Here is a 17,532-nt window from a genome sequence, read left to right as displayed (position 1 = left end):
TGGCGGGAAACATGAGAACATCCAGGAGCTGTAAAATACTTCAGGAGGAGACGAGAAATGCTGAGTGCACAATCGGTGATCCGTTCTTTTTTTAAACCACTGGAAACTTTCAAACCCAAACACTCCATCTTAGCTCGTGAGGATACGTACTCCTTCATGAGGGCCTCTGGGATATTCCATGGTGACTCTGCGGTTGTTGGTAGGGATGCCTGCAGCGTGAGAAGTGACTGGCCAATGGAATATGGTTGGAAAATGTGCAGCTCCACTCAGTCTGAAAGTATTTCTTGGGCTCAGTTAGAGACTTAAAAAGACAACATTCGGTCGGGGTGACTCCACCTCTTTCTGGAAGGAAGTGGGAAGCTGTGTTGCATCTGACACGGTGCTCGATGGCCTCATCTGAAGTTCACATGTCAGGTTGGGGTGTTGGGTATCAGCACAGCGGTTCGCGTGTCTCCTGCGTTTAAGCCCTGTGATTCTGCAGCTGGATTTTAGAATTTTAGACGGAGCGACAGATGATTCAGTGTTACTCTGTTTCTTAATGAACATTTATCCAAGGTTTGTTAGTATTTTCTGATCCAGTCGCTCTTTTTATTTGTCCAGATCTTGTATAAAGTGCAGGCGACTGTTTTTTTTCTCTCTGTTTTTGCTCATAATTATAAAAAAAAGAACCTTTTCTCCGTGGCTGTCGGCCTTCCTGTGGACCAAAGTCTGGCGCTTAGAAGGCAAAACATGACTTTTTTTTTAATGTTAGATCAACATCATTTCCAGTTCTGTAATGAGAGTACATGGATTATGGCACAGGGAGGGTTGTGTGTGTCTGTGCATGCGAGTGTGTTGTCTTTGAACCGTGTCACAAATAGGCTGATAAATATATCGTAGCAGCGTTTACCACTTTGGGCGTGGGATATAGCTTTATCCATCCCTTTAATGCTCACATGGCTTCTGTTTTATCTGGGAGGCCTGGTTCCCGTCACAGTAACCACTGTATCTTAATTCATCGAGCCCTCTGCTTTGTGTGTGTGTGTGTGTGTGTGTGTGTGTGTGTGTGTGTGTGTGTGTGTGTGTGTGTGTGTGTGTGTGTGTGTGTGTGTGTGTGTGTGTGTGTGTGTGCGTGTGCGTGTGCGTGTGTGTGTGTTTTGATTAGATTAACAGGGTATACATTATCACCAGAGTATTGTACATGTAAAGAGAAGCAGCAAACGGATTTTTAAATCTTTAAACTGCTTAATTTTCTAATATTTCATTTCATTTCATGAGTTTATAGACATAAATAGATAGTAAATAATTGTATTTAATAATTCTTATTGAAATCTCAGAATCAAAAAAAAGTTTTAAAAATCGTTTCATGCGATTACAAAAAAACAATATATTTATAGAGATACAAAAACTATTGACTGGAGAACCATTAAAGATAGAATTGCTGATGTTTTTCATTTTAATGTATGATAAACACTTTGAAGTAAAGACATTTTCATTTTCTGTGTATTATTTCACATATCAGGCATAAAGGGATTAAGATACTGCTTTTTATCTTTTTCTTAGTATTTTTATTAAATTATCTATACCCTTGGGTTGGTTATATCACATGAGGCTCCATCCTTGACATTTTGGTTACAAGCTGGAAAAAAAAAACAGAAGCGCTTTTGTTCTTCATCTTTGCATCGCTATCAACAGAATTATCTTCAGTCTAACCGTCTGTGATTAAACTGCAGGCTTAAGAAAGTGCGGGTCCTGAATTTTGAGCGCGACCAGCGGACATACAGTCTCTGTGGTTTGAAACAGGTCATTGATGGACCCTCAGTTGCTACTGGATAATCACTCAATGGAGCCATTATGTACAATCCTGAGTAAACTCTCAGGGAGAAAAGATGCCCACACAAACATTATTGACAGTGTCTAGTCATAAGTCTGTCCGGACGTGACGGAAAAAACCTCAAATTTGAGGATTTGCATTCGTGATTTTAAGGAAAATCAGCATGAAGGCGTTGGCGGATCTTTGGGCGGAATGTAAAAATGTTCCTTTCTGCTTTTTGTTTTCACAATTTATATCATCACCACGCCTTCCTAAAAAAAACCTCCACCCCTCCACCCCCATCTTTTGCCTCCAGGGTCTGGGCGGGATCCCCATGCAGCAGATGGATTCATTGTAAGACAGAGGGAGTCAGACGTAGTTTAAAGGAGAAAAAAAAAGGAGAAGGAGGCACAAACAGACATTGATAAAAAAGCTTATGTTCATGTCCACAAGGCGGTGGTTTCTGAGATTCTGTGTTTGGTCTGCAGGCCCGTCTATATCAGTCAGTCTGAGCAGCGGCGGCCGACTCCACCCACAGCGTGTGTGAATATTCAGCAGAGCTGCTTGGAACAAAGCGCAGCAGCAGGGTGTGGCTTCAGTGAGGAGGGAACAAAAGGGAAGAGCGTCACCGCTTCAAGAAAGTTTCAAATTCGGCACGCTTCCACCAGGACTGCGGCCCTGGGATTACAGCCGAGGCAGGAAGAAAAACCTCTTTTTAAAACAAAAACAGGGCCAAAAGTGTAGGATGTTCCAAAAATAAGACCACAGATAAACACGGTCATGCTGCAGCTTCCAATAATTTTCTTCATAACTTATTCTTCATATCCGCTCAGATCAGAAGATTATGAAAAAAGGTTCTTCACAATCAAAACTTTAGCTGCTTTGTCATGTAACTTATCAAATAATAAATAGGCTACAATCAGCATCTAAAAAATTTTTTATAAATGTTAACCCTTACATTTTGGAGGCTTCTGCCAGAGAATAGTTATTTAAGGATTTAAAATAATCAGAATACCCAATAAATAATTCGTTTAGATTCACTTATTAGTGTTGAAAATGTAGATTTCTTCTCATTATTTTTTTTCCCCTCTTTGGTCGTGTTGTCCCATGAACTGTAAACGTGGTGAGAAATATTACGCGCTCTTCCAGCTTTAGCACCTTTATAAGAGCGTATTAATGCATTTCCTGACCTAAGAAAGTAAGTAATAAAACACTTGTGCTCTGACCTGAGTTAGCATAGAAACGTTCATCCACCACGTGGACGCAGCAGTACAATATTCCAGCGTCGACCTTGGGCTCCATTTGGACAGAATGGATCAGTGCAGCGGACAGCTTTACTAATCAATCATCGATGGCATAGTGTTGTAAACGCCACGAAACGGTCTCCAGCTGTCATTAAACCACACCAATCATTAACATCCATAAAGCCGTGTCCCTGCGGGGAGTTGTGTATTGAACAGAATAAGAATTGGAGAGGAAACTGAGGGTTTTTTCCATCTTGTGCTGAATATTTTGCAAGAAATTCATGTTTTTTTACCTTTTACATGATACCATTGATACATTAGTGATCGTAGTAAAAGCTGCTGACAAAACATGAACATGAAGCGATAGTAGTTTAAGGAACAGGATGCAATATTTTAAAAAGAGGCTAATCATTGATGAGAAATGCTGTGGCTCAGTGACCCATCTCACAGGAATGTAACCCAGGATGGAGCTGAGACCACAGTGGGGCAAAAACGAAGGCATGTGAAACCTCTTTCGAGGCGTTAAACTCCAGCTGAGCTTCTCACGAGCGCCGAGAGATCCCGTGTGACATCCGAACAGCCAGTTATTTAGAGACGAGCATTATTAATTTACAATGTGACGCCATTGGATTAGTGTATATGTGTGTGCTCAAGGATGCACGCATGCAGAGAGGAGCAGGCCCGCATTAGGTTTCACAGAGGAGTAATAACGCTGCTTTCCAAGCATGCGGCTCGCTGTGTGTGTTTGGCTTTAGCCGTATTTGTTTCTTTCCTGAAACCTGAGGTGAAATCGAGAGTGTAATCTATCCCGCGGTTCCTCAAAGTCGATTGTTAACCTGCGTTAACTTTGTTCCCGGCCTCATCGGTGCCACTTTGAACCGGTGCTTAGGGAATGTAAAGAATGCGGTTTGTTTGAGAAGGGGATGGAGGCGGGAATAGGGTCAACAGGAAGTGGAGTCCGAGCCAGGATCTGTTGATAGTCAACATTTCACTACACGTTTTCTTTATTTACACGTGAAAACCTAAATAATCTAAATTTTTCAGAAAACGATGAATGCACTTTCACAGCAGATGTAAATTCTTGTCAACCCTCAGGAGCAGACGGGAGGTTTCTTTTTTTATCCCGCTGGAATTGAACGAATCCTCGCGGCTCACTATGACTTCAGCCAAATTAAACAGTGAAAGTGCCACGCGTCTTTTATTTATTAGCCTCTCAAGCTCAGTCCGAATTGTTAGCGGAGGCGGGCTGGAGTTAAAGCAAATGTTTAGGGACATCTGGCTGCAGATCGGCGAGCTTCTGCCGGGTAGATGACATCATGTGCAGCGCATGCTTCCTTTCCCCTCAGGTCTTCGCCCTTTTACAAACCTCATTACCACAATAACATTGACTGCAGTGTTTTCATGTCTTTTGTCTCAGCTCCTCCTCTGATAGACCTGGAGTTCATGCATCATTTGTCTAACAGTGTTTCATTTCAGGCAATTCATTTCATAAAGAAATTAGAGATGAAAGCAACATGTGCAATGTGATGATTTTTTTTTTTTTAAACATCAACACATATAAGCTTTTTTACACCAGTAAAGATCATCAAGGGGAGCCATTTAATGGGTGCAAACATGGCATGCTGCTGTATATTTGCTGGAACTCATTGATTTTACAAGGCATGACTATATTAATCTAGTGTGAGCAGCCTGTTTCATGCAGCTTAAAACGTCCAGATACATGATTCTGCTTTACTCATTCATTTCTAGTTGAAAGAAGCAGCCAACTGTTTTCCTATCAGCAGCTTTCACAGATCTCCAGCAGCCCGTCTCTGCTGACTCGGTGGTTTACCGCAGCTCAGGGCCAGCCTTTGCATATTCACGTAGAGCCAGTGGTCCGGCGCTGGAACGCCACAATCCCCATCCCCTTTCCATCAGTATTGATCCGCCCGGTCCTTCCCGTCAAGCGGCCAACACAGCAGTTGTCTGCCTGTCCTCTTATCTCATCTTGGGTGCATTAGCGCTCTGATAGCCACAAAGTCTGAGACTGGTGGATGTCTATTGGCGTAAATAATTGTTCTCTGTTTCGCCGCCACTGTTCTCCAGAGAAACTTTGGAACAGACACCCTTGAACGGTGTCTGTTTCCCTGATCTCTGACTTTGAATAATAGTTGGCATCTTCTGCATCTTATTTGCACTGTTGCAGCAATCCATCCATCCCTGATCTTGTATGCGCCTCTTCCTATTCAGATTCTCCTGAAGCCTATCCCAGCTTTTTCTCTGGGAGAGAGCCAGAGTTACTGTGCACCCTGGGCAGGTTGCCAGTTCATTGCAGGAGCTTTTATCAAACCACAAAGCCACCGTGTTCTCTACATGGTAGTAAGTTGATAGTTAAAAAACAAAACAAAAAAAAGCCAACGGGCACAGACAAGCTTTACATGCATCATTATCTCCCAAGACAGGTATTCCTGTATGATCCTGTTGATGTGTCTGGCGTCAAGGCATGTGGTGGAAGAGCTGGGGAAGTGCCAGCAGAGCGATTAACATCTGCATTTATACCTTTACTACAGCGAAGGGCACCATCTACTTGCTAAAAAGATCTAAAACATCAATCTGAATTACTTAAATGTGAAATAATTCGGGTGGGTCTCTCTTGATAATTACTTTAATCAACCCGTTGCTGACTATCGTCTTAAGTGTTTGTGAAGAAAACAATGACATCAACATTTTGGAGACACTGATACAAAAACAACTTGGCTTCCACTGCTTATTATCATTTATCATCTTCCCTCTCGGATCACTCCTTTAAGCAGAAACATGCAGAAACAGCTTCACTTATCTCTGGATTTAAGTAACTTTTTTTTCACTTTTTATTATTTATTAACTTAATAAAAAAGTAAAATAAAAGTAGCTTTCTAACAAATTACAGTTGTTTTCGATTGCTGAGACACGTCTCTTGAAAGCTGCTTTCCTTTTCTCTAAACTGTGACCACAAACCCAATTTTCAAGCCACATTCACCAAACCTCAAACTTTCACCTCTAAACTAAACTTTCACTTCAAAACAGGTCAATCTGTGCTCAAAACGGAACCATGTTGTCTAATCGTGCCCCGAGTCAATCAAAATGAAATACACAGTCACTGAACACCACATAAAAAAAATAGAAAACACAATGCTCTGGACATGAAGCTGGAGAAATACATGTGTGTTGTTCACTGTCGGCTAAATGCATGTTGCAAAATACAAAATAAAACATGCAGTTACTAAAAATATACTTGGAGTACTAGGCCTACCAACAGTTAGACCAACCCTCCAATACAATACTACAGTACATTGGTACAGTGATGTGGTGAAACACATAAATACTTACAGTATACTGTGGTACAGGATATAGTATGTTATACAGTCAACATTTACATACTGTACTATAATGTCAAAAAAGGTCATTACTGTTCTCTTTTCTAAATCTTCAGATTATGGTGGGCACAGTGAGTCTACTGATGTTTGGTTGTACCGTTTGTCTGGCCTCCCTCATGCTCGCTCCATGGTCAAGAACATGGTCAATCATAGTAGCTCTGATTTCATCAGATATTACTGGTCTTTGTCTTTGCTGACCACCTCCACCACCTCTCACACAAACTCTTTCTCTCAGCTTTCTATCCATTGTAGGGCCTCGCAAACCAGTGTGAACTGAACTGGCTTATATGTTCCCTCACTTCATGAGCCACAACTGTGATCAATAAGAGTCGTTGTGTTCAAGTGGATACAAATGTGCTTTAATTGTGTTTGCAATTCTTTCTGAGACATCATTGAGTCTAAACTCACACAGATATTTTGACAGGCCTAATATCAGAGTCCAATACATGTGAGTGATTGTAACTTGGTTTAAGTTTGATGGTCAGCTATTCACTTGACTATTTTGTGTAATTCAATCAACTTGATTGATACTTGACTAACCAAAACATAACCTGTTAACAGTAACTGTATGGTGTCCTTGGCTGCTAATCACGTGGTTCCAATTACATTTTGTCTGTTGATCGAGAGTGCATCAACTTGTTCTGTCAAACACAAAGACCGTCTCTTGTGCTATGAATTAAAAAGGTATGTAGCAATACTATGTCTGACCACAGGGGGGCAGCATATCACAAAGTCCCCACATAAAAACGCAACAGCCCAGCTCAGGTGGGATCACAATACCAGACCTCATTATCACTCATCATCATCAGTGGCGGACAGTAACGGAGTAAATTTACTTGAGTGCTGTACTTAAGTACATATCCAGAGGATTTGTACTTTACTTGAGTATTAGATTTCTTTGGTACTTATTACTCTTACTTGAATACATTTCCAAGACAAATATTTTTACTTTTACTCGAGTAAATTTCTAGGAAGGCTGAAAAGTACTCGTTACTTTCAGGTCTGCTCTTTTTTCTTCTTCCCTAAAATCCTATTTTTAGACGGATATTGGGAGACAGACAAGACAGACATGGGGAGACAGTTTGTTATGCTCTATATTGCTATATTGTACTGGTACATGTAAAGTTAAGTGACTTCAACATTGAGTTATTGAAAGCAGAGATGTAGTTTTTTGTAAAGCAGTGGTCTTTGAGGGGGATCCAGACTTAGTTGGATGGTGCAGGTTCATTTGGTTTCAGTTCATGATTGTTAATAAACTCTGCATCATGCTGTCCTCTTATGATCCCATTCATTTGATTTGTTTTTGGTGTTTCTGCAGGTTTTATATAACATTGTGGTTCTAAAAGCAGCACATCAGTGCAGCTGGTTTCAAAGAGTTAATTCTCAGAAACAAGAGTTAAAAGATCCTTTAATTAATTTTAGAAAAAATATAGTCATTTACTGATGTGGAAAATAAGAAATTTACTCTTACTCTTACTTTTACTTAAAGTAAATTTAAAAGCATTTACTTTTGGATACTTAAGTACCTTTAAAAGCAAGTACTTTTCTACACTTACTCGAGTAATATTTTGACTGAGCTACTTTTACTTGTAACAGAGTAAATTTTGACCGGTAGTATTTGTACTCTTACTCAAGTACTGGGGTCGAGTACTCTGTCCACCTCTGCTCATCATCATGCAGTAGTTTATTGTCCTAACGAGCCAAAGGTGGAATCAGAAATGTGCAGGGCTAGTGTGTGTTTCTTAATCAGAACGTTAATTTGGTATCTTTGTGTGCATGTCTGTGTGTGCTTCTGCAGGTGATCTATCTGCAAAGAGAGGAGCTGAGCAGGGAGACGGTGTATCCGATGCACCCCAGCAGCATCCATGGAGTGGAAGACATGTCCACGCTGGCGGAGCTGCACGAAGCTGCCATCATGTACAACCTCTTTCTCCGCTACGAGAAAGATAACATCTATGTGAGTCTGACCCACTGAGCGCTTTATGTACCACCATGAGGAATCTGGCATCTGTGGGGCCTGTTGTGCTGTTTGAACATGTATGGGGCTTAATGTCTTCTTCTTTTCCTTTATTTTTTGGGTAGTTGAAAAGTTGAAGTAGAACGAATCTCAAGAAAAACAACAGAGAAAGGAACGCAAGGCACATAAACAGTAGAAAGGATGTACAGTACGCTGCAGGAAGGTTCATGCTTAAACTAGTTCAAAACACTTCAAATACAGATAAACAGAGGAACTGGATCCCACTTATGTTTGCTTCACCAGCTCTCACTCCACAGATTGTTTTTACAGTGAGGCTCTGTGGCGGCTCTGAAACGCCATCCAGCCTTTATTAAAATAATCACATGGCAACTATGTTTTCAGAAATTCTATCCCCTAATCTCATCTCCGAGGGTTTGCCTGCCTGGCGTTGCAGAATGGTATCATTGTGGCACAATGACCCACAAACACACTTTAGAGAGAAACTTTCCCCCAAAGCGCATTATCCGAGCAGATCCTAAAAAACAAGCAGTCCTGCTGCAAACTAGGCCACTCAGACAAGCTGGAGAGAACAAGCATGCCTGCAGGTATTTTATAAGAAGAAGGGTGAATCTACTTAGCTTATAGTGCCAGATGATTATGATAGACGGTCTTCTGTCACTGTTCATTCATGACCTCATCTGTCTCCCTCTATGTTTATCATTTTCATGTGCGTCAGACCAACATAGGTTCGATCCTGGCAGCAGTGAATCCCTACAAACAGATTGCAGGCCTGTATGACAGCGCCGCGGTGGACTCGTACAGCAGGCACCAGATGGGGGAGCTGCCTCCTCACATCTTCGCTGTGGCCAGCGAGTGTTACCGCTGCCTGTGGAAGAGGCACGACAGCCAGTGCGTCCTCATCAGGTCAGTGAGGAGCCCCTCTGTGAAATCTGAACTCATTTTCTCCCCAAGATTGAATTTGAGTGCCTGGTTGACGCGTCCACTCGTCTCTGTGTGCATCGTCAGTGGGGAGAGCGGTGCCGGGAAGACGGAGAGCACCAAACTGCTGCTGAAGTTCCTCTCGGTGATGAGTCAAAACTCCGCTGGGACTCCCGTGTCGGAGAGGACCACCAGGGTGGAGCAGGCCATTGTCCAGAGCAGGTACTGTAGGAGCCCCCGATCTCCCGCTCCTGGACGGTTTAAATCACCAAACCAGGAGGTGATCACCGACCCCTTGAGCAAAGTGTGCAGGACTGTTTTCAAGTTTTCAAAGGTTGTTTCATTTATCTTTCTGTCAAAAATCCTCCCACCCCAAACGCATCTGAGCCACGAGCAATGTTGTCACTTGGCTTTTATCGATGCCTTTACGGTACGGCTGTAATCTCCCAGTCGACTGGTCGATTTATCAGTCCATGTGGCCTGGCTCAACCAAAACTCTAAATGGTCAGTTCTTTAATTTAAAGTACCAAGTTCTATAGGGGGTGTTTTCAGAGCACATCTCTTTCACAGGTAACAGTCTATCATTGGACCCCCCCCTTGTTTTTGCTATTTTGGATTAGCCCAACCTACTGATGAGAGATAGATAGATTATAAACTAGAAGGACAAGGTCCAGGGATTTGTTGAACTCTATCATGTCAAAGGCATCTGCAGTGAGGCAGAATTTCATAAAAATAGACGATGGAAAAGCAAACTTTGTAAGCAACAGTTTGGATATCACATCTCAGCATCCAACATGGTGTATCACCTGGAAACGGTAAAACAACTGTTTTGACAATATGAACATATCAGGATTGACATATTTCAATGTTTTAGTCTAATCATTTGTAACTGAGGGCGCACCCGCCCGAAACAACAGTGGCATGCCCCAGATACACCCAGACCTCTCACTCTTTTCTCTCTGTGCGCCTGCCCGATTCTAGCTTGGCATGTATTTGAGCATCACCAAAATAATAGTTAACCCACTGTACTTGAACCAGAAAAAAAAAAAACTTGCTGCCACCGTGTGCAGTGCAGAATGGTATTGTCGGTCAATTATTAAAACAATAAACAATTTTTTTATATAAATAATATTGCTCCTATTAATTTTGACAGGCAGTAGTGTGTAATTAATTTCAGTGCAAAACATTTGATCAAAAACAATTTAAAATGTAGAAAATAGACAACCAAAAACAAAACAAAAAAAAGCCCCATTTGTCACATTTTAGTCTAAATTTGATGGCTTCAGTTGACGAAGCATTTCTTTGGTTGATTACAGCCCCACTTTAAGGTCCCTCCGAGTTTTCAGTACGGAAGCAGAAACTGAATCAGAAGAACATCACAAAGATGTGAAAAGCTTCCCACCTACAATGTTGTGCCTCGTTGTTTCTTTAATTATTTCTGATTTGTATCGCCTATAAATATGTTTAGGTCATTTAATCCCTCTTTCATAAACCTTTTTCTTCTAGATGTGCGTTTTTTTGTAATGCTTCTTTTTATAGTTAACAAATTGTTTCCTATTTGAGATACATTTTTTTTAAATTGTATGACTGTATGAGATCAATGTTTTGACTGTTGAGTCTGAATCTCCCATTTTTGCACTTATTAGCAAGGAATAAGGAATTTAATTGTTTTATTTATTTGGTATTTGTGGCCCTCCTGCCAGACTGATCAATGCTGGGAAATCCCTGCTTGACTGAATCCCATTTAAACTTCCAAAATGTTTTTATTACCAAGAGTTTAAAGTGTGTGGAGAGGTGGTTTAAAGGCATGGTTGTGTTTCTCCCGTCTCCAGTCCCATCATGGAAGCGTTTGGGAATGCAAAGACTGTGTACAACAACAACTCCAGCCGCTTTGGGAAGTTCATACAACTCCACTTTGCACAGAATGGAAACATCCAAGGAGGCTGCATCACAGATTGTATCCTTCATAAAGCAACTCACACGATCTGAACACATGAAATGATTGAAGGATTAGATCAATAGAGAGAGAATAGATCAATAGAGATTTTTATGTTTCCTTGACTTTTGAATCATCAGATTTGCTGGAAAAGGTAAGTTTGTTTTGCACCAAAAGGTTTGACGGTGATACGTATTTAGCAGAATCTGCCGTCTGACTATCTCGTCTTTCCAAGAACCGAGTGGTCCGACAGAATCCCGGTGAGAGAAACTACCACATCTTCTACGCTCTGCTGGCAGGAGTAGACAGAGAGCACCGAGGTTCGTTCTCATGCCACATCAGCAGCGGTTTTCCACCTCAATGCACCGCATCATGCAGTGATTGTTACTCGCTCTGTGTTGCAGACATGTACCTCTTGTCTGAACGTCCTGAGTCATATCACTACCTGAGCCAGTCGGGCTGCGTGCAGGACAGCAGCCTCAATGACAAGCAGCTCTTTAACAGTGTGATGGTAAGAGAGTGTCCTGCATGTAATTTGCTTGTTTTACCTCCAGGGGGCGCTAAAACCATTTTGTCACAAGTGGAACAGGAAAGCCACTTCCAGAGAGTTTGAGCCTTTGGGAAACATTGTATTCAGCATGCTGGCTTTGCAGGAAGATTTCTGTCAGAACTCAAGGTTTTGTTGCTTGCAGGAAAACCTAAATGGAGTCTAGCTGCTATCATGACTTGAGCTGACGTAGTGTGAGTCCTTGAGGTTCCTGATTGCAGCTTGATGTGCAACTGTGTCGTTTTCCTTTTTACAGGAAGCGCTCAAAGTGATGGAATTCACTGAGGAGGAGATCAGAGATGTGTTCAAGCTGCTGTCTGCTGTCCTCCAGATGGGAAACATTGAGTTCATGACTGCTGGTGGAGCTCAGATCACTTCAAAAGGAGGTAGAAGAAGGGTCGTATAAAGGATATATCTATACCAGATTTGCTCTTTTAGCTTGTTACACTGAAAGTGTATCTCATATTCTTAAACTGTAACACGAAACTTTGATAGTTTCTTGCTTCCTAAGTCACAATGTGGAAATTGTTTTCCTCATCTGTCCTTTAAAGTTCCCTAGAAAGACCTGTGTAATTTTGCGCCACTTATAGCAGTTACTTCCTTAGAAATAACCAGGAAATGTCTGGGAAATTACAGGCCCTTAAAAAAATGCCTACTGTTTTATCCGCGATGGAGCGGAGATTACCAAATTTCACCTTCAGGACCCGGATAAAAAAATGTAAACGTCAAATACATTTGTTAATTATGTGCAACTTAATTATGTGCAACTTTCTAGTGACATAAGTGTGTCAGAATAAGGGGGGAACCTGGAGCAAGCAGCTTCTCAGTGGTTGGGTCCCTATAAAAGTGGTGTCCAGTGATCGGGGACCACTTGTGGTTTTCCTTCCAGTACGCTCCTGAGCTTGATTGACGTTGCGCAAGCAGACGGAGCCCTGAACAGGCTGTAACACGAGCTCAAGGCTCCTTTGTTCACTGTGCCTGACCTCGTTTCCCAAGAACCTGTAGACTGCAGTCACCGCAGCTCAGCCGGCTGAGTTCAGCGTCTGCGGGGCCGCGTGGGATCTGCAGTCTGCTTTGACACTTGTAGAAGTTCCCCTGAAGTATGTGTGTGTGTGTGTGTGTCTGTTCTTGGGTTAGTTGTGCGTGCGCTACAATGCAGACCTGCGTGTGTGTTTCAGTGGTCAGCAACGTCAGCGAGCTGCTCGGCCTGGACTCCTTCCAGCTGTCAGAGGTGTTGACCCAGCGCTCCATGATCCTCAGAGGGGAGGAGATCTGCTCCCCACTCACTGTGGAGCAGGTAACGACACACCCAACCCCCGCTTCCTCACCTGTTGCCCAGGAATCACATAGCTTAAACAAACCCAGCCCCATAACATCTGCTTTTTTCTTTCCTCGATTTCAGTGTCTAACCTAACGTAGGGAATCTGCATATTTGCTGTCTTTTATCACCCTTCTCTCCCTATCCTGTCTTAGCGACACACACACACACACACACACACACAGAGTCCCCCCCCCGCCTCCACCACATGCCTCTCCAGATCCCTTGCGTGACTTCCAGCCATTTCCTGCTTTTTGTCTGCCAGATTCCAGGCACAATAAAGCCATCGTGATAGTGATCTGAGTCAAAAGCACAATAGGCCCAATGACTGCGGGTGAAGTAAAGCGTCTCCCCCTCTGGAGGCAGTGCAGCCAGGCCTAATAATTCACTCTTGTCTTTTCTGTCTGCGTCGTCTGTAATTAATGGGAATATTTACCAAGTCCTCATCTGCGTCTGTTATCTTTTTTCGCCGTATGCCCCAGGAACATTTCTGACTCCCCGTCTTGGCCCGGCGCTGCCTCTTCAGCCCACTCGTGCTCATAAATGTCAGCGAATATGCAGCGCGGGACCTTTTCTATTATCGCAGCGACACGAAAAGCCACAAGAAAGCTTTTCATGAGCGGACAAAGAAGTTGTACTGTCACCCTGCTGCTGCTTGTTGTGCCTGGCCTTTGAGGCAGCTTGTCTCTTAAAAGAGTTCATTATTCCAGTCCTGGAGTCTGCTAGAATGACTTCTTCTCACAACGGCCAGGGGTCACTCCCCCTCGCCGTCCCCTTGCAGCGGTTACAGCCCCCCCCCCTACCCAAAACCCGGACAAACAGCCATTCTTCTCACCCCTGTGACGAAGATCCTGGAGCCACCGGCGCTCGGTTCACAACCACGAGCTGTGAGCGGAGTGATGGATTGCTGAAAAGTCTGGAAGCGCCGTTGCCCGCGGGTCCAGAGCGCAGTGCCGTGCTTTTGTTTCCAGTCTCAGCACAATACCTGTGGAGGAAACGTCGCTGGCAGCCTGCAGCTTTTTCATATTTACACAAGGAATGATGTCTGGCTGAGAGGCCGTGATAAAAATTTACAGCATACACATTTCCAGAGATTAACATCTTTCTTTTTCTACTTCAGCTACCACTTTAATGTTGTGCTTTTTATCACTCCCCCTCCCTCTTAATACAGCACTTATCTTCCTTCTGGCTCTTAAATTTCACCACCTTTTTATTAATTAACCACTTCCTTTTATCGATGTAAGGGGTCAAAACGTCAATTCAGAAATATGCACCGCTTTTAAGTTTCTAATTAAATCTAAGCTCAATTGTACTTTCAGAAGAAAGTGTTTAACCACCTAAAAAAAAAACTCACATTCACTTTTTTATGGGAAAAATAGATCAAACTAGTAAATGAAGTAGTAACTTATAACTACAATTGCCAAATAAATGAAAAATAGTAACAAATTCACCGATGTAAGCCGCTGAAACAGCTCCGGATGATGCTCATCAGCTTCGGTGCACCTCTCACAGCTGTGGGCTGTGATTCTAAAGTTCTGTAAATACTTGTTGAACCAGGTCCCATCTATCAGCGGCTGTGAGCTGCGTCTGTCAGCCACCCGTCGAGTTAAAATATCTCCCCGCTCCCCCCGAAGCAGGAAAAGCTGGAAGATCTCTTTATTTCTTCACCTCTTAGTGAAAGAGTGAGATGTCAACGTCACGCCAAAGTCTGGGAAATCAAGAAAGAGTTCCTTCACAACCAAGAACGGCGCATCAGGACTTCTGTTTGGCTGTGTTTGGTTGAGTGACCTTTCTGTGTCTAGGAAGAAATGACGCACGTTTCCACTCCTTCAAAATAAGACGTGATTTACACAGAAGGGTGCTCCGTTTTTCTGTAAAGTGACAAATCAGACCTGCAGCGTGTTTCTTTGGGGATATTTAGCCAATAAACAAGCACATCTGTTGTGACAACAGACAGGCTCCAGACGCTAACACCGCACAACGCCGTCTCCGTGCCGCTATTTGTTTTATGAACGCACCACAGAGGCCTTGCAATGCAACAAATCACTGTTTTTCCCCTATTTCACCATCATTTGTTCTCTGTGCCTACAAAGATTCGTATTTGTTTTTCCATTATGCCGCAGTCGCAGTAAACTGTTGTCTTTGTGTCTTGACCCGCAGGCGGTGGACTCGCGGGACTCTGTCGCCATGGCGCTGTACTCTCAGTGCTTCTCCTGGATCATCATGAGGATCAACCAGAAGATCAAAGGGAAGGACAACTTCAAGTCCATCGGCATACTGGACATCTTCGGCTTCGAGAACTTCGAGGTGAAGCGCGACTCCGTCCAAAACTTTGCTTTTTCACTGACAATAAAAGATGAAATATTTCCTGGGGAACATTTTTCCCTTTTCCTACTGCTTGATGCCCCATAACTCAGTGCACCAGTCAGGATGTACAAACACAGATGCTGTCATTAAATACCTGCACAAAAGATGAGTGTTTTAAACTACAGAACTTCTTCTACATGTATTAATATCACCCATCAAAGTTTGATTTGAATTTAAGGTCCAGACATGGATTACGTTGGTCGTTTCCATAAACTGTGAGTTCATATACACATGAAACACATTAACTGAGTCTTCAGAATATTTTTATATGTGTAACTGATTTTGCAACACTTTTGTGTCAAACTTCATCATCTTTTACAATCATTATGTGTTTAAATGATTTTTTGGAGACATTAAAACCTTCTGCTCTCATTGATTTTACCTCAATATTTATCAATATTTCAAAATATATATGCACATGCCACATGAAGCCTGTCGCGGTTAAATAATAAGGTAAATTAATCCCATAATTACCATGTAAAACTGGTTATTTTAGTCTACTGTACCTTTAAATCTGAGAAGAAAGTCCCTTGCAGGGCCTTTAAGCACAAATAACATGTAAAAAATGTTCATATGAAATAAAAACTACATTCAGAAAATCTTCTGAAAATGCCTGTTAAGAGGAAGATTGTCAGATGAGGGATTTCAATCTGAAAAAGAGAATAATGAACAGCAAATGTGCTGCAACAGTTAGTGCCTGGATAACAGAATAACATCAGGTAATAAGCAACATATATCTTTTTCATCATATCATTTTTTTAACCACCAAAAAATAAATAAATAATGCCTAAAAGGGAAATAAAAAAAAATCACGGGCAATCCTAAGTACCTAAGTACACGATACTTCCTCTCTGCGCCAGATTAGAAGAGCAATAGTTTCACGCTCAGCTCCAAACCTGTCATGTCATTTATCAGAATACAATGAAACCATGTGTTTCCTGCCACGATGCTTTAAAAAACATTCCTGTCCTAAAAACAAGTCTTTTGTTTTCACTTATACAAACTAACCCTGTTATGTGTTGCAAAAATGCTCCTCTGGTAAACCTCATGTTTTGCTGTTTTGCGCAACGATTTGCTGCAGAGGCGATGTGTCTCTGTAGTTTTTCTTAAACGCGAGCTGAACTCATAATTTGATCACAAAAAAAAATACAAAAGCTTGAAGCTGGTGAGCTAAGTTGTGCTTCGTCCTGCAGGTGAACCGGTTCGAGCAGTTTAACATCAACTACGCCAACGAGAAGCTGCAGGAGTATTTCAACAAGCACATCTTCTCGCTGGAGCAGCTGGAGTACAACAGGTCAGACCAAAAAACCTCGTGACGGCACGGGCCGACTGCCAGATGTTTGGAACTGGCTCGGTTCCTCCTGCAGCCAGTTGTCCTCCGATATAATAGAGCAGCAGTCTGCCCGTGGCTAATTTCATCACATGTCGCGCTGGATAATGCAGCCATTGTGTCTTCCTGATTGTTTATATTTGCACGTAGACATGGCTGCGTCTGTGTGTCCTGACAGGGAGGGGATCCAGTGGGACGCCATAGACTGGATGGATAACGCGGAGTGTCTGGATCTCATAGAGAAGGTATCAGACGCTTGAGACGGGATCGCCCGCTAACCGCCAGCCGGAGCGGGCTGACCCAGACGCCACACTGCTTCCACCGACTCCCATCTCCCACTCTGTCATTATGCAGTCTCAGTTTCATGTTGTTTGCACAGTAATGTACACCGTGCAGCGGTTGGAGGTATGGTTCAAATAAAACATGGCGACGCTTTGTTATTATACCACGAGAGTTGTAAATGATGTCCAAACCCAGTCTCCATTAAGGTGGGCTTGAGTCCGAAAGGTTTCCATAGGCCATTTCATCCCCCCTCAAACATGTCTGTTATTTAGTTTTGCTGTGTGTTTGTGTGGCTTTACGTAACTTGAGGAATGTGAATCAAAGCATCCCCAGGCGCGGTGCCCGTCTCCTGAATCTCCATTTTTATAAAAACAAGGAAAAATTGAATTGAATAGTCTGCTTTTTCCTGGTTGTATTGTCGTAAA

The 17,532-nt window shown here is 42.6% G+C and overlaps 1 protein-coding gene across 1 annotated transcript in view; it reads left to right on the top strand.

Annotated features, from left to right (window-relative positions):
* The window catches only part of myo10l3 (myosin X, like 3), a 71,287-nt gene that overhangs the window by 23,301 nt on the left and 30,454 nt on the right, over window positions 1-17,532 (top strand). Inside the window, exons 3-14 of the mRNA XM_061723649.1 lie at window positions 8,230-8,388; window positions 9,125-9,312; window positions 9,415-9,549; window positions 11,160-11,284; window positions 11,404-11,417; window positions 11,499-11,583; window positions 11,668-11,774; window positions 12,067-12,196; window positions 12,989-13,107; window positions 15,289-15,435; window positions 16,689-16,789; window positions 17,004-17,070. Coding sequence (XP_061579633.1) covers window positions 8,230-8,388; window positions 9,125-9,312; window positions 9,415-9,549; window positions 11,160-11,284; window positions 11,404-11,417; window positions 11,499-11,583; window positions 11,668-11,774; window positions 12,067-12,196; window positions 12,989-13,107; window positions 15,289-15,435; window positions 16,689-16,789; window positions 17,004-17,070 — 1,377 coding nt within the window. The remainder of the gene's footprint in view (window positions 1-8,229; window positions 8,389-9,124; window positions 9,313-9,414; window positions 9,550-11,159; window positions 11,285-11,403; window positions 11,418-11,498; window positions 11,584-11,667; window positions 11,775-12,066; window positions 12,197-12,988; window positions 13,108-15,288; window positions 15,436-16,688; window positions 16,790-17,003; window positions 17,071-17,532) is intronic.

The sequence above is a fragment of the Cololabis saira genome, chromosome 6 (assembly GCF_033807715.1).
Source record: "Cololabis saira isolate AMF1-May2022 chromosome 6, fColSai1.1, whole genome shotgun sequence".
Taxonomy (NCBI): Eukaryota; Metazoa; Chordata; class Actinopteri; order Beloniformes; family Belonidae; genus Cololabis; species Cololabis saira.
The sequence above is the reverse complement of the archived record's forward strand: the minus strand, read 5'-3'. Positions and strand labels throughout refer to the sequence as shown.